Source organism: Euwallacea fornicatus, chromosome 38, assembly GCF_040115645.1.
Source record: "Euwallacea fornicatus isolate EFF26 chromosome 38, ASM4011564v1, whole genome shotgun sequence".
NCBI classification, from domain to species: Eukaryota; Metazoa; Arthropoda; class Insecta; order Coleoptera; family Curculionidae; genus Euwallacea; species Euwallacea fornicatus.
In genome coordinates this window covers 1,341,141-1,364,186 of record NC_089578.1, presented here as the reverse complement: position 1 = coordinate 1,364,186, position 23,046 = coordinate 1,341,141, and the positions used below count along the sequence as shown (strand labels likewise).

The 23,046-nt window shown below is 42.6% G+C and overlaps 5 protein-coding genes across 10 annotated transcripts in view; 1 reads left to right on the top strand and 4 right to left on the bottom strand.

Moving 5' to 3' along the window:
• Eip75B (Ecdysone-induced protein 75B) overlaps positions 1-3,287 on the bottom strand; it is a 78,082-nt gene extending 74,795 nt beyond the window's left edge. Inside the window, exon 1 of the mRNA XM_066301184.1 lies at positions 2,705-3,287. Coding sequence (XP_066157281.1) covers positions 2,705-2,888 — 184 coding nt within the window. The 5' untranslated portion in view covers positions 2,889-3,287. The remainder of the gene's footprint in view (positions 1-2,704) is intronic.
• Positions 3,288-8,184: 4,897 nt separating this feature from the next.
• Positions 8,185-12,233, bottom strand: LOC136349561 (BRISC and BRCA1-A complex member 2-like). The gene is made up of 3 exons (XM_066301206.1): positions 11,850-12,233; positions 10,590-10,906; positions 8,185-9,266 (listed from the first exon to the last, which is right to left on the bottom strand). The coding sequence occupies exons 1-3, from the start codon at positions 11,923-11,925 to the stop codon at positions 8,487-8,489; spliced, it is 1,173 nt and encodes a 390-aa protein (XP_066157303.1). The 5' UTR covers positions 11,926-12,233; the 3' UTR covers positions 8,185-8,486.
• Positions 12,234-12,878: 645 nt separating this feature from the next.
• On the bottom strand, positions 12,879-18,567 carry Ifrd1 (Interferon-related developmental regulator 1). Of its 2 annotated transcripts, none has more exons than XM_066301202.1 (7): positions 18,426-18,567; positions 14,454-14,721; positions 14,193-14,394; positions 13,894-14,138; positions 13,591-13,834; positions 13,276-13,503; positions 12,879-13,219 (listed from the first exon to the last, which is right to left on the bottom strand). In XM_066301202.1, the coding sequence occupies exons 2-7, from the start codon at positions 14,657-14,659 to the stop codon at positions 13,142-13,144; spliced, it is 1,203 nt and encodes a 400-aa protein (XP_066157299.1). In that variant the 5' UTR covers positions 14,660-14,721; positions 18,426-18,567; the 3' UTR covers positions 12,879-13,141. The 2 variants fall into 2 exon arrangements, with proteins under 2 accessions (XP_066157299.1, XP_066157298.1); XM_066301201.1 differs by lacking the exon at positions 18,426-18,567 and adding an exon at positions 15,736-16,009.
• On the top strand, positions 15,606-19,690 carry beta4GalT7 (beta-1,4-galactosyltransferase 7). Of its 2 annotated transcripts, none has more exons than XM_066301214.1 (4): positions 15,606-15,700; positions 17,137-17,557; positions 17,625-17,771; positions 18,079-19,690. In XM_066301214.1, exons 2-4 carry the CDS (start codon positions 17,166-17,168, stop codon positions 18,296-18,298), a joined length of 759 nt encoding a protein of 252 aa, XP_066157311.1. In that variant the 5' UTR covers positions 15,606-15,700; positions 17,137-17,165; the 3' UTR covers positions 18,299-19,690. The 2 variants fall into 2 exon arrangements, with proteins under 2 accessions (XP_066157311.1, XP_066157310.1); XM_066301213.1 differs by lacking the exon at positions 15,606-15,700 and adding an exon at positions 16,176-16,425.
• On the bottom strand, positions 19,349-23,039 carry Nmnat (nicotinamide mononucleotide adenylyltransferase). 4 transcript variants are annotated; one of them, XM_066301203.1, is made up of 7 exons: positions 22,799-23,038; positions 22,478-22,701; positions 22,246-22,428; positions 22,082-22,183; positions 21,868-22,022; positions 21,465-21,723; positions 19,349-19,454 (listed from the first exon to the last, which is right to left on the bottom strand). In XM_066301203.1, exons 1-7 carry the CDS (start codon positions 22,869-22,871, stop codon positions 19,407-19,409), a joined length of 1,044 nt encoding a protein of 347 aa, XP_066157300.1. In that variant the 5' UTR covers positions 22,872-23,038; the 3' UTR covers positions 19,349-19,406. The 4 variants fall into 4 exon arrangements, 3 of the variants coding, with proteins under 3 accessions (XP_066157300.1, XP_066157301.1, XP_066157302.1); XR_010733824.1 differs by lacking the exon at positions 19,349-19,454 and adding an exon at positions 19,491-20,112 and having other exon boundaries at positions 20,363-21,723; positions 22,799-23,039; XM_066301204.1 differs by lacking the exon at positions 19,349-19,454 and adding an exon at positions 19,491-20,112 and having other exon boundaries at positions 22,799-23,037.
• Positions 23,040-23,046: the final 7 nt, after the last annotated feature.

Below are 23,046 nucleotides of genomic sequence, written 5' to 3'. Positions count from 1 at the left end.
CAAAGCTTTAGGAACGCATTTTTCAGGTTAAAATAAGACTTTTTCCAAAAACGTGGGTCCGCGAACGCTTAATTTTCGATATACAGGGTGTTGTCGTTACCAAACTGGTATTTTGGCACCGTTTCTGTTAAATTTGCTGAAATTTTGGATTCTTAGGAACGAACCTGGCAGAAAACGGATTACTGCGAAAGAAAGCAAAATAACAAAAAAATCAATTTATTTCTTAACTGAACCTGCGACCGAAACAACTTCGACATTTTAAAAACCAGGCGAGACGAACTACCTTTCAGCTAAAGCGAATTGCCAAGAAACTCGACAGACACCGCGTCAACTGCCAAACTGGGCCGTCATATATCAATCAATTTTGATAACGACATTGACAGTTAACGTGACATTCCAACACCCCAACTAAGCAGTTCCGAACCTACTCTTATGAGAAAAAAGCGCCACTTTGACCTCAATAACACTCCCTTTCTGCTGAACTCTGAATCACCCCGTATATCACATAATGGCGGAAACTTTGGGTATAAAGAACGATTATTTGCTCTTAACTGGAAATAAATCTAAAAAATTTCAAATTCTCGTCAAACTACAAATTGCAGTGGAGTTTCTATTCAAATGTAAAATTTTCCATAAAGGCCCGTAGCGACAGTTAATGAAGTTAGCAGCGGAACAATCGCATCTTAAAGTTTCACTTGGCAATAGGTCCCACGAACGCGCAGCAAGATTTTATCTATCTATTACCGTTTAGGGTAGGCGGCATGAATGAAGAAAAGCGCCACCCCGATATCAGCGAATTGTCAAATTCAAATCCGATGACAGCGACAGAATCGTGATATATGACAGAATCATGGCATATGACAGAATCATGAAATATGACAGAATCATGGCATATGACAGAATCATGGCATATGACAGAATCATGGCATATGACAGAATCATGGCATATGACAGAATCATGGCATATGACAGAATGTCTCGAAGGTGGTCCCCAAAAAAACATAAAGACTATTTCCCAAATTTCATGCAGAATGAAAATTACCGCATATTTTTTTCCGAATCCGAAGTTTTCCCATTTAGGAAATTAAATTTGATCTCTAGTAAATGCGGTTCGTGATTACAAGTTGCCGCCGCAACAAATGCGTCGTTCTTTCACAAGAAACGCTTTTATAACTGGAAAATTCTGTGCTTCGAAATATTTCCCTATGACGAAGGGGAAGGAAAACTTCCCATGAGTCACCCCAATAAAGGAGCTGCGTTCCCGGTTTCTCGCCGCGACATTGCATCGCAATAGAGTATTGGGGCAATCTTAATAGCCGGCGGCCTCATGAATCAGTGCGGGTCGCAGAAGGACGGCCGCGACAATCATTTTTTTTTATAAATTTCTATTAATAAATATCTATTAATGCACAAAATCAATAAGTTGAAACGGCAATAGAGTTAGGCGTGAAGCTGTTAATCGTCAGTATATCAGCCGTTTTTTGCATTTCGCGTCAACTTTACGAATTCAGGTTGAACGAGAATAAATGAGTTGATGAGAGCCCGGGAGAGACGAAACGTCGGATCCGACGAATATTTGGAATTTTTACCCCCCCCCCCCCTAAGGGGGGGGGTCGTTTCGTGTCTCTTCAATAACTACCCGACTGAGCGCGCGGTCTGCGTCCTCATTTGAACCGGGTCGCACCTCCTACGGTTCCCAAGAACGCGACGACGGGTCTCTGACTTGGGACACCCTGTACGCATAGTGGAATAGGAATTGTCCGGACAAGGAATGGGGGATACGTGATACATCGTCATCGCATCACGACGATTCCTGCGGTTGCGATGGCGTCCTTGAACGCGGCCTATTCTGGGGCTGGGGGCTTCGTCCGGAGCTGCGTCCGGGCTCTCGGTTCCCCCGTCGCTGATGGTGTTTCTTGGGCCAAGGTTGATGGCACGCGTTCACCCCGACACGCGCTCCGACGACGCCTTTTGTAGAGTTCAATATCAGGTGCATCACATCACTTGTCCCGACGATGATGTGCGGCGGCATTGCGTCCGAGACGGTTGCCAAAAGGGCCTGACGAAGGCGAACCGGGACGAAACCTACGCCGAATTTGATTTCGACTTTTCGGCTTTCACTCTCCTTCCGGCCCTCGTTTACACATTTCATCATTCGTTCCGCCTCTCATGGCGAACCGAGATTTAATACGTTTCGCAACCCGCTATAGGTCAGTGCGAATCGATATGGACGATGAGGAGTTCGTAAGAATGTTGAGAATGTTCCGTTTCTACGGCATGGGACGTGTATCCAGTTGCCTGATAACACGCTCATCACATTGAGACTAAGGAAGAATGCGAACTCGACTGGGGCTCGGAGGCCGGAGGGGGGGACACAAATGAGCTCTGCACATTTACCCAAGTGCGCGCTTCACACGTGGGAATTCGAACTTTACCGGTAAGCACTAAAAGCCGAGTACAACGACTTCCTTCCTCGGCAACTCCGTATCGCAATCGACCAGACCAATTTACTCTTATCCGGCATTTTTAAATAAATAACCGGACTTGTAGCAAGATCGCGACCTAGACCTTGATTTTCGGTTATTTCGGACGCTCGCAGCTTTATTTTTTGCGATTCGACCGCAGCTTAAATGGACCGCAAATAACTCGATTGCTGAGACGAATAAACTGACCAAAAACTGACGTGCGAGAGGGGGGCACTTACCCAGGTCCGGCATGGAGCTGGTGGGCTCCTCCAGCTTGTTCTCCAGCACCCTGATCTTGGGCGGGGGGGGCGGCGGCGGGGGTCTCATGGAGTTGGACGGCGACGAGGTCGAAGACACGACCCCTCCGGAGGGTATTCGGAACTCTTTCGCTTCAGTTTTAAAGATGATGGTCGAGGTTTGCATGGCGTGATTAGCTGGTTGTGTTCGTCGTTCATAAAGTGCCCCCTCGGTCGCCGGTCCCCGTTCGAATGGGCGACCTCCTAGTTTTACCGGGGGAACTGGTTAATTTCGATGTGGGCAAATCTCAAGGGTTCGAGGTCGACGTCGGACAGTCTTTGACCACACAGAGTGTTGCCGGTGCGACGGCGAGCGAGCTTCATTCAACGTTCAAGCGAGTTTGGCTCGCGAGCGAGAACGTCCCTTTCACCTGCGAGTTGCGAGGTCCCTGCCGCCACTGACTCGGACGACGATCAAATTTCGAAATTGAAAGTAAAAAACGGCTACTGACCGACCGGCATAGAGCGCGACGAGCTACTCGGACGAGTGCGTCCACCGGCGAGCCGACGAGCAACACGAAGAATGAAAGTGAAACCCTTATGTCCTTCTTGCACATAAATGGAGGAGCACACGCGCATCGCCGAAGGTTCGTTCCCGGATTTCGTTCGTAGGGGATGAAAATCGAGGTTTTGCCGACACGGAGTGGGACGAAGAATGCGAAGGGGAGGATTCGTGAACACAGACTCGGTCGCGTCGCGAGCCGGGAATGAAATGCGCTTGTTGGCCGCGGGAGTGTTTGGCCTTGTCCTTGAACGAGTGCCTTGAACTCCTCGTCCACGACGCTTGAATCGATTTCGAGTTGGACGGGACGAAATGCGTAGGGGTGCGTGCGGCTGCAAGCTGCAAGCACCACTCGCGGCCGTTCCACGGGAGAACGCGGCCTTAAGGATGCGGAATGTCACCGAAGTTTGTCAATCCGCTGCGGCGGGTTACGCGCCAAGGGCGTGAAGTGGGCGATCGTCGCCCGCGCGCCAAGCGACGGCGAAGGGGGTGCGCGCAGCGCGGAGGTACCTAAGATGCGAGTAGCTCACACGCGTGACGCGCACGCGCACCTTTAACCCGCCACCCTCCGCGACGTGAAATTTGACAGAATCTCAGTGAGTCAGAAGCTGTCAAAATCACGAACAGAACGCGCCTCTAACGGGACGTCAACTTTGACGTTCAGCTCCGTCCCCGTGGCAACGGCCGCAAGACAACACTTGGGACGACTCGGGACCCCGCGGCCGGTCGGCTGCCACGGACAAATGACATACAGGGTCGGTCACGCGACTCGTTCGTTGGAAAATGGCAGGCTTAAGGCGATAAGGTTTGGTTTCGGCGTGGATTCGACTAGTTTGAATCCAAGTCCTAGTAACTGCCGCCCTCGCACGTCACGTCGTCAGCGGCGACGCCACGTCTTGCCGAAATTAATGCGTGGCAGGGACGCCGCCGGCCCCGGGCCTGGGCGCTGCACCAACGTTAATAATAACGACGCCGACGATAAACCGCCAGGGGCGCCGCATTGGCTTTCCCAAAAAACATTTTTAAAAATTTACCGTCAAAGCTACGTCAAATTAAACCAAAACGTCAACAAGTTAAGCGGCGACGGCGCACAAAAATTGGTTTACGTCTGGGTGACGAAATATATCCTCATCCTTTTTTGGCACGTTAAATTCGTGCGAGTTGTCATCTCGCGCGGGGCCACTGTCAATCGCGACATTTTGTGACACGAATCAAAACTAACGTCACTCGAACCATGAGCTGTCTCGCGTTTAAAATCCACCGTTTGCGAGTTATTTCGGGAAGTTGGCAAGTTTTGACAGCTGCAAGGTCCTTCGCCGACCAATCGGAGCAGGTGACGTTTGATTTGACATCCGTTTCCACGGCAATCGTAACGGGACGACATCGGCGATGACGCCGCTGCGCGTTAGCTCGCTGGGTAAATAACGACCTGTCCGCGTCACTAATAACCCATTATTGAACTGATTTTTGAAAAAAGGCATAAATGGTTATTTACATAATCGGTCGAGGAAGTAATTCTTGGAGTACGAGCATGAAATGTTGCCCCCGAGCCGGAAGCGAGGGCGGCAAGCACGCGAGCGGCTCAAAAACTTGCCTGCGAGTTGTGTTTATCATTTTTCCCACGACCGTGGACTATACAAAAAAATTCAAAAAAAAGAAACATTTGTTTAACAGACCGCAGCGGCCTGATCATCGCAGCGAAGATCTGATATTGCTTTATCGTCGCAGATCTGCGCACGTTTCAATCGCGAAGCGCGCAGCGCTGAGACGCGACAACGAGAAGTACTCCGCCACTGAGACGCGCAAACGTATACCGGGTGTCCCATTGATTAGCACTGATTTTCGACATTGGAAAAGCGGTTCGTCCCGGGGACCCCCCTGGATTTCAGGTGTAGAACTCACAGACGGCTTCCCCCGCGCGCAACAGAAACTTTCTTATTAAATTTTTTTTTTTTTTAATTAAATTTTAATGTCAGTTGACAAGTGCGCTAAAACAAGCACGAATCGAGTCCGATGTAGAAAAAACGACATGTCACGTGTCATCAGCGGCGACCATGCAGGCGCTCAGCCATGGCAAAGCAGCGACTGATTGCCTCGCTAAGTAAGTAATGAGCGTGCCAGCGTCAACCTGTTTTTAGTTGTTCATCTTCGCCCAAAAAGGCAACTTGCCCGAGCATTTTGCTCTTCACTCACCCATTTATCCGCATCACCAAATGAAACGCTGAATTAACTGTCAAACAACTCTGCCATTTCGCGTGACAAAGGCGAATCGCAACCTGCAGTCGGCGGCGCGAGGATTGGCAGTGCGGAAAAAAAAGACTGACGAAGGGGCGGAGCTTCTCGCTGTCAGTCATTATAGGTCCGATGGTCTGATCCCGTCAACTGCAACAATTTCAACGAAACGTTAATGCATTACTGACACATTGACTATTTCCGACCGACAATATCGGTTAAATTGATCCTCCCTCGCTCCAACATTCTTCGGCGGACAAGCCATCAGGACTAAGACGAATTATGACGTAATAATTATTTGCTTTACCTTCTTAGATGGGTTCGAATTCCAGCGAAGCTTCCCATGGCCTTAATTGCGATTTGACTGGAGCGGCCTTGCACTTCGATTGCCGTGGGCGCGTAAAAAGGCGCGGGAAACCTTTTATTTGAATCGCCCAGTAGTTTCCAGCTTGGGTCACCGGTCAACCACCTGCACACACTCAGGTCACGAGACGGCGGCGTTGACTGCGATGCTCGGCGTCGGTTATACGCCCGGATTCCTGCAAACCGCAATCTGCAGGCTAAAGAACGTCTGGGGCCTTTCAAAGGGCAACTGCCCTCGATGATGGATCCGGCATCCAATCGCCGCGTTTTCTCCAAAGTGCCTGATGATGGGGAGTAAGTTTATCCAGGGTGGTGAAATCTAGTTTGCTCCCTACCGCCAAGCAATTCATTGAATTGGGTCGTTAACTCGTGAGTTATTTCGAACCGCAAATTCGTCAAAGGGACTTGGCCAGGGGCCCCAAAGCTGCTCCCGGCAGCGTGTTGACGCCGATTGCCGCAGACAGTCCGTATGATTTCCCGGATTTTCCGGCCGGTACTCCGCCAGTGGCGACGACAAACTGAAATGTAAAAAAATTTTACTAAATAACCGAAATCATTTTTCTTCAATCTCAGTAAAAAAGTGCCCGGAAAGTGACGATTTCCGTCATTCTCTTTTGGAAAGTACCATCGCAACACAAATTTAGCTATAATTATCGCAAAAACTGGCATTTCCCTACCAAAGCTAAACGTGAAACATTACTCGTGAGAGCACAAGTTTCCGTTTGACCGTTCGCATTTTTGCCTCTAGAACGAATGCAGCAAAGGTGATCCCCAGCACGGTGGGGCCCCAGCTCGTTTTTCGATTGCTATTTAAGACAATTTGCGCCAAATTTTGGCGCGTAGACGGGTAGAAAGGGGCGCGTCAGCGTCGTGGCCTCCGACTTCTCCGGATTTAAACCCTCGAGATTTTTTTTTTAGGGAGTTTTGAAAACTGCAGCCTGTGGCGCCCCCCTGCAAGTAGTCTCGAGGAGCTGCAACCACGATTTAATCAAAAATGCCAACAAATCCGGAGGGGGTTTCAGAAAAAGCTCGAGATCAGGGCAGCCCCCAGACGAAGGTGCAGCCTCTGCCCGGAAACGGGAGGGCTCTCTGAACATATCGTACAACGTTATTTTTTGCCAGAAACTGCTCTTGTCTGTCTGCGCATAACAAATAAGCAATAAATAATTGTAATTAAATCTTTAAAAATATGCCATATCTCCGAAACTGTTGCTTTGCGGACGCGTATTTACTAAGACTCGCTTGTTTACATCAACCCAAGCTATTACCTCTTTAAGTATGTTACGTTCTTCTTTCGACACCCTGTATTTCAGCTTTGGAATTAGGGACGGAAGCCGCTACTCTCTTAGTGGTTTTGTTTCGGAAGTCGATTCTGTAGGGTGGTGCCATCTCTCGGCGAGACCCCTAGGCAACTACTAGCCCATGTGTGTTTTTGAATAGATAGACCTTGATGGGTGTTGTAGGGCTAGATGGTCTGACGGATTTCCATGCTCTTCATCCACCTGTCAGGCTTTGACAGGTTTTTTATGCGCTCTAAAAAGCTCGAATTTAGCATATGCCTGAACTTGCCACAGTCACTGTCGGGCTTTAGCAGTATGCAGCATGGGGGTCTGGACTCTGATTCGTGGCAACTTGTGAACCTGGAAAACCAACAATAGCATATTACACCCCAAGGTCGAGAAGTGCGTTATTATTACCCGCAGGTCAAGTTTAAGGTACACACCATAATTTCATAGGTACCTTCAGAAAGGGCAGATTTATAGAACCTTTTTTGGATTTAACGTTGCTTTTTGCGAAACTAGTAAAATTCGCTTATTTCGTCTGATTGTTTTTGACGAAAACGCTTCGTAGAAGCTAAAAACTTCAAATTTCCGCCCAAAAACAGTGAATTTTTTATTTAAAAAATTTGGGAGTTTTACAGCTAACACGAACGATTTCGGTGACCTCGAAAAATCGCATTTTCTGCTTCCATGAAACGTTTCAGGGGCTCTTGTCCACCAAACTGGGCCAGTCACCACACAAAACCGTGTGGAAATTTAAATACAAACGGCCGTAAAGGCGCCATTTGAGAGAATACATTTCCCTGGAACCAACGATAACTGGCCCGGATCGACTTAAATTTTGGTTTTTAATTGAGCATCTAGCAGGACATTTTTGAAAATTCAAAAAATAATGACGAAAGCTGTTTTAAACTGGCCCCCCAACACCCGCATTTAACCGACTTTCTAACTCTGCCAGTTTCCGAGATCCATTCACTGAACGTGGCTAAAAATCTCGCCACGCACAGGAACGCGTTGTAGTTCATAGTGGACAGTAAATAAAAGACTTCTTCATTACTAACTGTTTATTTTAACAATATTATACAGGGTGTTTCAGAGCGATGGTCAAATCTTTTAACAGGACATTCGCTTCTCAAGTTATGGAAAATTGATTATTTTTTCCTTTTTGTCTTATCCCACCTAGAAGTTTCAATTTCTCCCTTCAAATCCCTCTCTTTAAAACTTGATACAAAGATCCTCGCTAAGACGGCTGGTGGGACACCTTGCTAGAAGGTTTGACCGTCATCTCGGAACGCCCTGCATGCGATGGAAATAATACAAGTTTAGAACTTAAAGGAAAAGGCGAAATTCAATGATGTCTATGCTTCTGAAACGTTTTTATGTCGTCCCGTAGAACTTCTCTCAAAGATGCCATGTTTTCATCGCCACTAACGTTGGGATTGAAACTGTGGAAAATCACAGGAGTGCTACAGCTCTTGTCAATTTGGCAGCATAACGACTGGACCTGCACCCTTGGGCGGTCGTGAGGGAACCTTCCACCCAACTGGACGGTCACCAAACAATCGAAGTCTTCGCACTCCTCAAAAACGAAACAAACTTTGTAAAATTTGCTGGCGTCATATTCTATAATGCTGCTTGAAAAACTGTTTACTACGGCAGAGACGAAGAGTCCCCTTTCCTTGTATTGCTCAGCGACTTCCTTGATCTGATTGTTAATGGCGACCTCCACGGAACTGACATACTCAGCAATCCCCATGTCTTTCGTGAATTTTGGCAATTTGATTTTCCCTATTGCAGTTTCCACGTTCGGGCTCAAGTGCAGGGCTATTTTGATGGGGGAGGCGTTCAATTTCTTAAATTGCAATTCCAAGTGCACAAACTCCTCCCCGGCATTCACCAGGGTTCCCTCGTCTCCCAAACAGTACTCCGGCAGTTGAGTGAAATCTATGGGCAGCTCTATTAAAAATCTAATCGATACAAGATCGTCGCTTATTTCATTCTGCTCAAACTCATTCTTAGACTCGACATGAATCTCTACTTTGTTCTGACTTATGTTCAGTTTTAGTAAAATCTGTTCGTATTGATCTCTCAGGTTGCCACAGTTAGTTTGCGTCATCAGCTTGTGTATCTGAAATTAAAAATAGGCGTCAGAACACCAAGATCGTTTAAAATTGTGGATGGATTGGATGGTTCGTGACATACCTATGCCTAGGTATACTTGTGGTATACCTAAACAACGTGAGGTACGCCACGGGTATATCCAGAGAGCGTTTTCAAATGAGGCAATACAAAAAGTGAGTTTCCTGCGATGCTCAGTGCAGGGCAACCAAATTTACAAGTTCATAATGGAAAACTCGTTCAAATCTGCGTTCCGCTGCTCAGTTAGGCCCGTCTGGAAGTTTACGTCAGTTCAAGAACAAAGGAATTCGGGACAAATGCTTTCGAATGAGTGTATGCAAGGGAGGCTCTAAACCATCCTCCAAGCTTTACAGCGTTTTTCATGAGCCACACCACCAGACTCTGAGTGGGGATCTATCGGGTGAAATATTGCAGTGTTTCCCACAACTGTCCCCTTAGCGAACCAAACGTTTTTCTCCCGCTGGGGCCACGGTGGGCACCAACGGCAGGTTTCATTAAATATCTAATTCCTAATGCACTGCATCAGATTGACAGAAATTGTACACGCCATATTGTCAAGAATCAGTGTTTGCCTTGATTCAGCATACAAATCCCCTTGTAATTTAAGTGGCAGGCCGATATAAAGTAATACATATCCATTCAGTGTTATTACTGTCCCTGCAGATATCTTTCAGACCTGAACAGGCCATTTTCCTCCCTCTTTACGTCGTGTCGTCCGTAAAGAACTCGCCCTGCAGCGAATCACTGTCGGGCCTAAGAGGTAAATAACTGTTTATAGACACTCTGTATCTCAGTAATGAAACACTTTCATAGCTGGTAGTTTATAGGAAAGCTTTTATGTCGAATCTGCCCTAAAATCCTCTGAACCCTTTTGCAGCACGCTGTATATTGCCCTATGTGAATACGCTCTTTGTATTTATGTGTGTTTGTATACAGGAAAGGAGAAAATTAAACAAACGTGTTTAGTTTTGTTCTAACCTGGACACATTTCCACATTAATCTATATATTAATATGGCAATATACAGGGTGTCCCATAAGTATTTCATTATATTTCTGGAGGTAACAGTGAATTGATAAATAACGTGGTCTCCAACATAAGCGATATTCCCATAATGCTTAGGAAGAATTTTCATTGATATCTTTAAAACCGTGTGAGATATGTAAATGAAATTTGGCACGTTTAATAGTTAATGTAGACGTATTCTTTGTTACGTACTAATACCGCCTAAAATATAAAGAAACCCTTATATGACATCCTGTACATTAAGACTAGATATAACATAGTTATATTTAGTCTTCTCCAAGACTTACCTGAGTTTCCTTGTACAAAGATAGAAACTCATTCAATATATTATAGACCGAGTCGGAATTAGATAGATTCCAAGATGCCCAACTCGGAATTTTTTCGGCAATGAAGTCAATATTGGGCTCAGGAAGAAATGAATAGTCGTTGAAGTCAAAATCTGGAGGTTCAAAAATATCCTCTGGGTGGAAAATCAACTCCCAATTTAAATTCTTCCCGGCATAAGGAACGTTGATGTAAAAATGATTATTTGTGTATCCTTTATTCATCTCCAATCGATTTGTAGATTTGGTTTTAACATCTTCAGATTCAATCTTTGACAGACCTAAAAGAGCTTGATGGTATATTCAAATCCTTATTGAGGATCTTCCAGCTGTGCAGCCATTGTTGCACCGGTTGTATCAGAATTGTTCTGCCAACTGCAGGTTCCTGTGACCGAAATAAGAAATAATGTTTATATAAACAGATATATAAAATATATATACAGGGTGTCTACTAAACGATGGCATTAGTGCACCGCTGGTGAACCCTCCCATTAAATATCATTTTTTCCTTTTGTTTTCATTGATCTGGGTTTTCTCATATCTGACGATGGTTGCTAAAGTATTTGCATAAAGGTGATTCACCGTATGTGGGATTTCTCACCTAATTTGACCCAGGTTAGTTTTGTTAGATTTCCGAGGTGAAAAACAGGGTTTTGATGTCGTTGGTTAGTTACTTCTAAGAATAATTGAGAGAATAGTGGATATTTACCATAGTTTTTTGAGTATCGGAGTTGGAGATTAAAATAATGTAACGAAATCTGGACAACATTGACTCAGAAATAGAGTGCATGCGATTAAACAGTTGATTAATGTGGAATAAACGTAAGTGACAAAAAAAGGTTTATATCAAAGAAGGAATTGTAAATTAATGAGTTTGGGGGAATTAAAAGGGAGTACCTCTCTGTACATTTACACAACAGTTCGCAGATTATTACCGTGTACATTAAAGAGTAATGGTGTGTATGAAATATTAACTTAGTACCTCGGAAACTAACGAGCTATGAAATAAGCTTCATGGTCTTTAACATTCCACAGTTTAACAACTTCTAGGTCAGCAACGAGGCTTGCTCGGACACAGTTTTTATGGCAAATGAGTGCGAGTTTTCAATGTGAGATAAACTGCTGCAGCAATGTGGTATGAAACGGCATACAAGGGAGGTGCTCTGGGTTTGGAATACCCCAAAAACCCCATGAAAACATCTGCTATTCATAAGGAAAACTTACCAATTCTCCCATTGCCCACCAAAACTCTTAAATTCATGAGCAAATGATGATTATAGTTATTATTGTGATTCGTCATTTTCCCAACCAAAAATCCACCGCTACAAACAATTTTAGAGATCAGAATTTAATAATAAAAATTTAAATTTCGAACTTTGAACTGTGTTTTCCTTTATTTACATTTTTTCATCAACTAATGACAAATGAACTTGTCATGTGTCAACTTAACGTCATCCAGTCATGGGGCGTTTTCCTTTCGTCAATAAATCTATGAACCAACCAGAACCGAACAGTTGAAAACGATGGTCAGGGACGTACCCCGATTTTCATTCTCCAGGGCCGGCTTCGTATACTTTCCGGCGCAACACACCATAAATGCACCAAGACCAATAGAATTTGTTATGGCCTCATCAACACTCATCTCGTCGCCACATCACTTCGATATCAATTGGAGTCGCCGTTAAAATCTCGTAAAAATTTCCGTCAACCACGAGTAAGTCGTGCGTAGTGCTCGGGTTTCGTGATTTGCTGTCTATTCGTCAATTCACACGATTCAATTGATTCGGACCGACTTAAATGAGGCAGTCGAAAAATCATAAATTTAAATGATCAAACGAACGCGGCGAGTTTGCATCGTAGCTATATTAATGGGTTCCCCTAAGCGATAATTTAAGAGAGAGTATTTCTGTGCTCACCGGCCACAAAAAAAAAACAGAAATTAGATCAACTGACCACGCGATTACTTCAAAAATCACGATAATTTAGTATTGTTTTTCTAACGTTACCCTGGTCTTTTACGGCGCCGGCGTATCGCTAATGACAAAACAATGTCACAGTGGTACTAACAACTTCCGGTCAAAAAGTAAGGGCAACTTTAGTCGAGCGGTTTGCTCCATCCAGTCCTTTACCAGTAATCGTAGAGTACTGATTCACAATTATATACCTTCGTTCCTCACTTCATCTGTAATCAATATAGAGATTTTAACCGATTAGCAATACGTTAGGATCTTAGCATTAAATCAAAGAAGCTGGTACAGTACTGCATTTTAATGTTATTAAAAAATCACATTATACTCATTAACTTGGTACAGACATAATTTTACATGCTGCAAAGCGGGATGATGTACAAAAAAAATACAAAGCAAGTTTCTCCTGTAGCAATCGGCTGCAAAGTTCACGAATGAGATTTAACTACACTGAAATATTTAGCAATATGGAAAGAGGAAAATTTGTACTACTTAACACAAAATTAAAACTCCATAAAAGCGGTTTTGATTGTGGTCGTCTCGAATATCCTAAAAATCTGATCGCTTATCCCTGTTCTTGGCTCTGGACAACGTGCGGGCCTTGTCATTGGCAGCATTTAATATTTTCTAAAAAAGAATTATCGCATAAAGAAAAATACTAAGGACGGCGATCCACGATTTACCTTTCGATTTCTCTCCATTTGATGTTGCGCATAAGCAGGGATCCTAGACTCGACTGATGAGGTCTCAATTTGGAATATATCCTTAATCAGGTCATTTTCGACTAAATGGTGGTTAATACTAGGACCGAGGATGTTACACAGGGTCTCATACTGCTTCCTTTTCACCCAGGTATCCAACGTGAGAACGTCTTTTCCGAATTTTACTTGTAATTCTGACGTTGTGTCCTCCTGATAATGGAAAGACATTGTTCGTGCTTAAGACGCAAATTTTTATGTATACCAATACGTCTCAGAGAGACATTGAGGAAAGCTTACCTCGATAAACTGTAAAATGTCCCTAAAAGTCGCCCTCTGCTGCTTGCGATCCTTCTTAGCGCGGAATTTCTGCGAATCAGTGGCGAGTTGCTTCAAAGATTCAATAAGATCAATTGCAAAGTCGTCCTCGAAATCCTCAGTCTCCAGTCTACCAATCTCGTAAACCAGAGCCAAAGCTTCTCCAGTCGCCATCCTCACTTCCAAATGCGCAGATTCCAACAGCTCAGACAACTGTTCCAATTTCCTAAGAACAAAAATAATTGTTAGAAAAACTCCTCAAAGGGACCAAATGAAGACGCTTACGGAAGTGTCTTGGAGTTATTCATCATAGTCCCGATGTTCCCGGGTGCTAACAGGGTGAATAGCAAGGCCCAGGCGTTCAAGGCAGCTGCATGCAATCCTGCTGTTTCAGGCGTGATGTTTGGTACTGAACCGTCGCCTTTCAGATAACTGCCCGAAAAGATGGACACGAATTGGTACATCAGTGCCAGATTTTCACCCAGATCAGCTTCTGAGAGAAACGCCATGTGGCTTACAGCTAAACAACACTAAAGCGACACGTGAAAATTATCGGTCTCCGGTCTAGAAGTACCAACACTTACGTGGGCTCGCACTTTGGCCGATGCTGAATTATCCAGAGCAGTCGTTAATAAGATCGGTTTCAATGTCCTGCAGATCTCTTCGCCAGATGGGTCGCTTCCTAGTTGGACACACAGGACTGTTGCCAATTCTGCAGCGGCACATTTCTCTTCCGGTCCTCCTCTCTTTAAACTCCTTTCTATAGTGTCTCCAAGTGTGAATATTCTGAGATACAATGAATAAAAATTAACATATACAGAGTATGTCACCAGTGGAACCCTCACCTGTCCTTAATGAAACCGGGCATGTATTTTTTGACCAAAGCTTTCGTGAACATGTTGAGACAATTCGTTCGACCTTGAGATGATTTCTGAGATAGGCCGTCGATAATTTCGGTGAGTTTGTCCTCAAGCTGGTCCTGAGCGAAATCCTCTGCGTCATTTCCATCCTCTACGCTGCAGTTTTCGGAGTAGTTACTGGCCACGCTCATGTTATCATTGAGATAGGAGTCGTCGTCTGATGTTTGAAGGGAGCCATCGACCCTGTTGCGTTCTGGAAGACGTTGCAAATTAGCCATTTTGAGAGCAAAGATTTGTAATCGCTAACAGGATATTAAAGAAATGATACTGAGAGGAGCTGCAAAGGTCCATTTAGATGTAACCAAAAATTATGTGCCTAGGTGTCAAAGAGCGTTAATGACGACCTTAATAACGGGGCAAATTGTTTCCACATGGGAAACTAAGGACTGGGGGTTTAAGTAAATAATGACCGAGGGTCTACTCAGTCCTGACATAATAATTTTCATTTATTTAAAAATACAACACTTTCGTTGACAAATGTGGTTTGTTACCTCTATTATTTACAAGTAGATGCAATCAAAGTGCATGTTGCATGTCTTGACCCTGAATCGCTTGCAGTGGAACCCAATATGAGACTATGAATTGAACTGTTATCAGGGAAATGCAAATAGACTGGTGAAACGGTTGTGAGGTTGGGTATCAAAGGTCGTTAATGACGAATTTAGAAACAGAGCACGCTGATTCCACACTTGGGACTGAGCTTTGGGGATTTAATCGGCTGATAACTAGGAACCTAAGTAATCGTGACTTTAAAGCATTTTCATTTAATTTGATATGCAAGATTTTGTGGTAATTATTGGCTATCATTGCCATTAATTTTATATAAATACAGTTAAGGTGCAGATTACAGTGCACAAACATCATTCTTCAGACTTTTACTTTTGCACACAACATATTATGCAATGTACCATATGGAGCTCCCTATTATAGGAAATCCATTGGAAGGTGATTTAAATGGGTGTCATGATAGTTTACTCATAATAATGATAAAATCACGTGTGACCTGAGGCTGCATATTGAAATTTGATGAGTCATTGGACTTTAGGAATATGTAAATAGACGGTCCAAAATAAGCTTGGAACGAGGGCACTTCCATCAAATAAGCAGAGTTCGACCTTGAAGTGTTTCAACGTCGGGAAAACTGCTGTCGAGGGGTATCAGCAAGTGTAAAGGTGAAATTGGGCAAAATAGTCATTGATGTACTAACCAGATCTGCTTTTTTTCTTTCCTTTGGGCATAACTGCGAAATTAAGCTATAAACTTCCCTTTAAATTTACTAAACAAAATCACTAAATTGGCACTCGATCAAGACGGTAAACAGTTATTTCTAATGTTTTTTCGATTGCAATTTATCACTTGGCATTTAATTTTATAGGAAATTCGGTTGAAACGCAATAACATGTTTTTCGTTGAACACGCTGGGAACAACTTGAAATCGTTGCCAAAATGCCCTGATTTTATTGTGACGGCCCGACATCGATTAAAATTTTGGCGCGTGCGCACCGCGCGTTTTTACACGTCAGAGCGTGTTCTCTCAAAGTGACACTTGCGTGTAATAGACAAGGAGAGAAATATATTAGGTGCGAGTCACACTTGCACAAGTTGTGCAACGGCAAACGCCTATTTGCAGTTTTGACGTTGAGCTTTCAAGGTTAAGAGTGCTCTTCGAGATTGAGGTTATAATAAATTTCTGTTTTCTTTTTAAATGTTAACGTAATTGATAATTCTGTGTTATAAATATGAAACTCTGTAGCTGAGCATAATGCTCCATGGCAAAATACCTGTATTATGCGTCTTCTGCGTGGAAAAGGTCTTTCTTTTAGTGCCTTCCTCATTTGCTTGCTTTCGTTTATGTTCTGCATTACTGTGTTGTTAAGCTACAAGTTGATCACAATCGGTAGGTATACCGGCAATATATTATTGGTATGCGTTGCAATGCAATTCTGCGATACACGGCACGAGCCCGAGTTACCCCAGTGATCAACAGTATATATTTTGCAGCCAGTTAACTAAGGCATCTCGTGCACTTTGAGACACCATCGTTATGTATTTCACATTTAAAATGTATCATGCCGGATGTGTACAACGCATAGCACACATCATAATGCATGAGAATTACATAAAAAATTAAGAAGATATGAAATTTGTATGTCATCAGTCGCTCATATGTTTTTAGCATTTGGACAGTAATAGGTATCACCATAAACCCCCTCTCTATGCTATGCATCACTATGTATTATGCGCTATGCAGATCCAGCATTAGATTGTGCAACTAGTATTGCATTGTAATTGATTGGACTACTTGGAGCGTTAACAGCCCTCCATTGTCACCTCAGGTTTATTGCGTGCCTAGAAAGGGATCGTTTGCCAAAGTGATGGGTACTTGGGCAAGCTACTCGTGTATAATATATACCAGTAATAAAATTATGACAGAAATTTTATCCTGACTAGGATTATAGCTTGAGAGTTGACAGTTATTGACGAACTTCCACACATTTTCTGTATTACATCTGAACATAAATAAGCAATTAACCAAATAGAGAAATTGGTTCTTCACCTGATATCATAATCGAATGCAATTTTAACATTCTCGCCTATTTGGTTTAAGATCAGTGCCACTATGAGAGGAACACCATAATGAAATATGAAACGACAATCCCCAGAACTAAACGATTACTCACCAAGCACAAACTAGCGGTTTTGGTACCCTTCAGAAATCGTTTTGAGGAGCTATTGGTGTTTGCGCCCCACCTGCACCAATTTATCGCAAGCCAGGGTGTTAATCACCAAATATTTGTGCTCAATCAAGTGGACTTGTTTAGATTTAATAGGGCTTCGCTCATAAATGTGGGCTATTTGTTCACGAAGCAGAACTTTGATTATATCGCAATGCACGATGTGGATCTGTTGCCTTTGAACAAGGAGTTGAAGTATTACTATCCTAGCCAGCCGTTGCATTTGGCAGCACCAGAGTTACATCCTCGGTACCATTACCCGAAGTTTATCGGAGGGATTTTGTTGATCAACAGGTGAGCAGGTATTGATACATGCAGGAAAATTCCAAAAAGATTTTTTTTTGTTATTGCTTCCGTTTAGAGAGCACTTCGGGTTGGTCAATGGGCTTTCGAACCGGTATTGGGGCTGGGGATTGGAGGATGACGAGTTTTATGTACGGCTTAAAGATGCGAATTTAAACGTGACAAGACCCGAGAACGTGTCTACTAATATGACAAATACGTTTCGGTAAGTGGTGATTTTCCTGTGCAATCGCATTGTTCGAAAGATCTTTTACTGCAAATCAAATTAAATACCAAATCATCTGTTTCCCTTTTGTAATGTTGTGCAAGCAACGAACAACGCGAAGTAGTCATATTCAGGGAAATCGTGGATTTCACAATATTATTGTTGGTTGAGTATGTTTTTTAATTTACGAGCTGATAAATAAGTTCTCCTAATCGATGATGCGTAACAGTTTTTCAGATTTTGTGATAATTCAAATGAGACTTTTTCGTGGAATGTCCCGTCCAAAAAACTGCGCTTTGTTTTTTAGGCACATCCATGACAAAACGAGGAAAAGGGACACCACGAAGTGTTTCAATCAAAAAGAGGTGACACGCAAAAGGGACCGCCAAACAGGGTTGCACGACGTAAAATACAAAATTGCCTCGCGGAACGAGCTGGTGGTGAATGGGGCGCCCGTCACCGTGCTAAATATACAATTGTTCTGTGATCGAAACAATACCCCTTGGTGCGATTGCGATGGCAAATGAACCATCAACAATATTTTATTGCGGACACTTGGGGAGCTACGATTATTGATCCACAACACGAGTATTAATTCCTATACACACACACACACACACAAATACATAGATCATTTTAATGCTAGTCATTTACCTGCAGTAGCTCACAGGGGTATTTGTGCAGCTTAAAAATCTCAAAAACTAGGAGAACTTTCCTAATTGTCAAAATTCCTATTACACAGGTGTCTCCAGTCCAAGTGGAAATATAGGGATGGTGCAAGAAGGAGAAAGACCGTACAAGGTTTAACAAGCTTCCGACAAAGGTGAACAAAGTGGGTAGAGCCAGTGCGACCGCCTTATTCACGTCGACGTTGGGATTAGTACCGACTTTGACGCCTTAGAGACACTCGGTTAGTCTGGGGACACCTTTATAGTTGTGCACATATAGCTGAAAATGTTGTATAAATTGATATTAGCGCGCAGATTCTTTCGATGTAAATCAGTGTTGCTCTTACCGAAACTCCAGTTTTTCCATTCATTCATCGTTGTTATTCGATGGCAAGAGCGAGCTGTTTTCCGGGCTAATTTTGGAAATAAATGGCTCGTGACGTGCTGTTCCAGAATTGTACCCCGCAGACCGCAACACTCTTTTTCGTAACGACCCTCCGAACATCCCGTATATTCAACACTTTTCGCCGGCCTTTTCTTCGTTTATCGAAAATGTTTCTAGACTGTTCGTAATATTTCACGATAGACTGCACTCTAGAACGAATTAAATTTCGCAATTCTTCACGACACTCCTCTTCTACGCCCCATGTTAAACTGGATTTCGAAAACTACTGAAACAGAACACAAGTTCACAATAACCGGTGAACAATCAAATATTTCTAAATGAGTATCGGTAAACATTTGCAGGCGAAAAATGTAGAATTATTCACACTGTTTGAACTCTTTTGTAATGGGATTGTATGGGAAGTTTAACTAAATTCTTCAGTATTCTTTAAATTAAATTTTTACGTCTACAATGATTAACTAAGGTATGTTTAACTCACATCTTGCACGTAACGACCTTTTTATCGGGGACGTTCCTCTTCGTTTCTTGAAGCTGTTTAAGCTGTACGAATACTTTTGTGAACTACTGCAGTTTTTTGCAACCCTGTGTATGTAACGCACTCACAAATTGCTGAAAATATTATGGAAGTTAAGGATTCAATAAAAGTACTGTACCATGTACCTATATTTGGGTACCTATGTATAAACTCATGAAGTACATAATATCACAATTTAAAGCGTTCTCCTTACTAAAAACAAACGATGTTCAGCGGTCATTTGTTATCACTGTGTATAAGTCTAGTCGGTTGTTAACATTTTCTATATAACGTTTTGTAACATATAACGAAAATATACAATACATAAATAGACACATTTTCGCTCGTGAAGCCTCGACTGTGAACCCTTAAAGTGGCCTTGGCTACTCCTAATTACAATTAATCTGCACAAGAATAAGCGTAATTACATAAATCACAACGCAAAAACTCGGACGTTTTGCTTTTTTATTGGAATAAATAAATATGAGTGCTCTTGACGTTAACAATTACAAACTTACGTTCTAGCTTTATAGGAATTTAATTAATTTAACTTACTCAAGTGGTCGCAGGAACGACTCTAATTAAATATCACCCCACCGCGCTCAAGCCCCGAACCGCCCAGGGCAAAAATTCCAACTGAACCAAAGTAACGAGTAACTAAACACCTAATTTCCCCTTCGTTAAACTACAGGGCGCAGGCAAGGCCCGTAACACCAATGACGTCTACAAGCATGCAGGTCGCTCTAGAGATGTCTGAAACATAAGAAGATGGTCATGCATAGTAACGGGAGCAACAAGATGTTAAGTGAAGAATAAGAGGGTAAATTTGGTCAAATTAGCAAATACCTTTGCAGGGTTTGATTGAGAATCGGTGGGTACGGTCAAAATGTTGGTAAATAAAAGAATAAAAAAATAAGCTGTTTATCCAAGGGGATACGGCATGAAATGCTAGAAGAGAATAAAATTGCGGAGAAGAGGAACATAACAAACAACGTATACCTACGTCTAAAAACCTCGCCCGTTACTTCAATAAGAAAGCAAAAATTTTCATTAGTTGGACAGCAAATAATATTGTAATTGTTGCGCATTGCAAAAAGGGCCCTTTGGAACGTTACGCTGGACGTAGCAGCTTCAAGGTGAAGGAAACGTCGGTGCCTGGCTTCAAGGTGCGGATCCAAAGCATTGAGATTGTTCAAAAGCCACGGGCAGTCCCCCCTGGCGATGTAAAAATTTGGAAACAAACTGCACTGCTTTTCTGTTACTGAGCGGTGGTTCTTTCATCCCGTTTCAGTTTTCTGCGTTTCTACAGAAGTGCGTACGTCGCATAAGAAGAAAACGATAAAATTACTAAATGGAAATTTGCAAGTAAAAAAGTTAAAGAAAGAACACTGACGTAATCAGATAAACGGAGTAAAAGTACTGACTGGCCCGTTAAGTCGACAGATGCCGGCTAAGCCACATTTACTGAGGTAGAGATTCTCCTGGTTTTTAAAGCATCAATCGGTGGTAAAGTGAGTACTCGCGTTAACCAAGTGAACCCTCGTGCCTTGAAGCTAAAGCACCAAGTCCAGGCACCGACCCTCTCCATTCAAAATTCCATTATACTGCTTACATTTGCTAGTAATCAGTTAGTAAATTACATGGAAACAATTCACAGCACTGTCTGAAAAGTCATAATTCAAGTCGGGGAGAACTTAAAGGAAGCATTTACCACTTTATTTACTGCTACCTATAATAGGGACGTCTTTGAGATTGCAAATCTCTGGTCTAAGATACATTCCATGAGCGTACTTACCTATCAATCATCAATCAGCCGGAATCTACACATTTATAATTTATAATATAATTACTTTGTTCCCTCCTACCAACAATCAATCTTCCACACAAAATTATGATTAAACTATAGTCTCCACGTCGCTAATCACCTGAATTCCGTGCTTCGTGAAAATAAACTTAATCAAATTTTCATCGCAACTCTTGTACTCTTTAAGACTTGAACCGGAGTGAGATTCACCTGAAGACCCGGCGTCAATTTCCGAAAAGTTGTTACAACTCTTTGAACATTTAATCTTTTTAGCATCATGGAATCTATCATTAATACCAACCTCCTTCTTTTTGGGAATAACCTGGCGAGAGCCAGATTTGTCAGGTAAGATTTTCACTGCTTGCCCTGGACCTTTCATCACAGGCCCTTGGCTGTGGTTCTTAAACGACTCGACAGTGTTCATTATCAATCCAGAGCTGCGATTGAATAAGTTGTTATTGCAAATGTAGAGACAATTGTTTGAACTTGGCGATTCCATTAGGACATCAGTCGGAGAGGGGGTTATGAAAGGGTAGCCAGGGTTGGGAGTTACGTACTTACTGTATTATCCATCAGAAAGCAGTACAGAGAAAATGTTAATAATTGTTGCAAACATTCACATTTGGAACCCCCAAAATGCAGCTACATTGTTTTGAATAATGTAAACATTTCGAGGGTCAAACCAGGTTAAAGTAAACACTTACGTGTGCTGCGAGCCGTACAGGGAATGTGTGTGAATGTAATCGACCACTTTATCTGGAATCAGATATTTAACAGACTCTGATCGTCTCAGGGCTCTTCTAATTTTAGTGGAGCTAATTTCATTCCTTATCCACTCAGTGACAATTGTAATATTCGGCTGCATACGAAGATATTAAATTAGAGAATGGTGATAACATCTGCACCAATGAAACCTACCATGTATTTAGTTAACAAATCTGAATTGTAAATAAACTCATTTGGATTTATATTAGATCTAGTTATAACCACTAAACCATGCTGTCCTACTATAGCCTCTATCTGCAAACTCGGATCAAATAGAGAACTCTCAAATAAAATTATCACTTCAGTAATAAACTCACATCGTCATTGGCCCACAATCCTGGTGTGCCAAATGACTCCAACAAGTCGGCACCACACAATAGTTTTACTGTAACCCCCCGATTTTGTGGGCATCTTTTGCGTATGTTCTCAGGCATCCAATTCAATTCTTCCTCGTTGACATTTATATTGTTTTCCGATTGCAAATAAGCATTTATATGATTCTAAGGTACTGTTATTAGCAGTTTCAAATAAAACAAGGTGAAGGCTTACTTGATGATACTGTAAAAGGCCTCTAGTTCTAGTCCAGTTTTCTTGTTTCAATTCCCAATCAGACACTTTAACCCAATCATTGTCTTGGAGTGATAGTTTAATCATGTTAAGCCTATGCGAGGCAGCTTCCAGATCTTTCTTGCCGTATGCATCGTGCACAGGCGATATTATCCCTCCGATAATTTCATACTGACCTATTCGGTGCAGGTAGTCCCTCCCGATCTCTGAAATATTAGTTATGAGCTGACCAATGGTTTTAATTATTAGATGCAAATGAAAGAGGCTTCGTATATATGAGCTGAGTGGCATTCAACGTCTTACCAAACATCCTTAAATGCATATTGGTTACAGGATTGAAGCATCCACAAGCTAAAAGGACCACTGGAGCAGGCATTGTAGTTGTGTTATTAGGAATTATGGTAAATTATCCACGAATGCGAGTAATAGCAATGCACTTTGGGATTTTAAATGTGAACCGGAATAAGCGTGTTATCTCCTAAGACTTACAAATATTTGGACATGGGCAAAGAGCTTTTCTCCCATTTTACGAAATGGAATTTGCAAGGCCA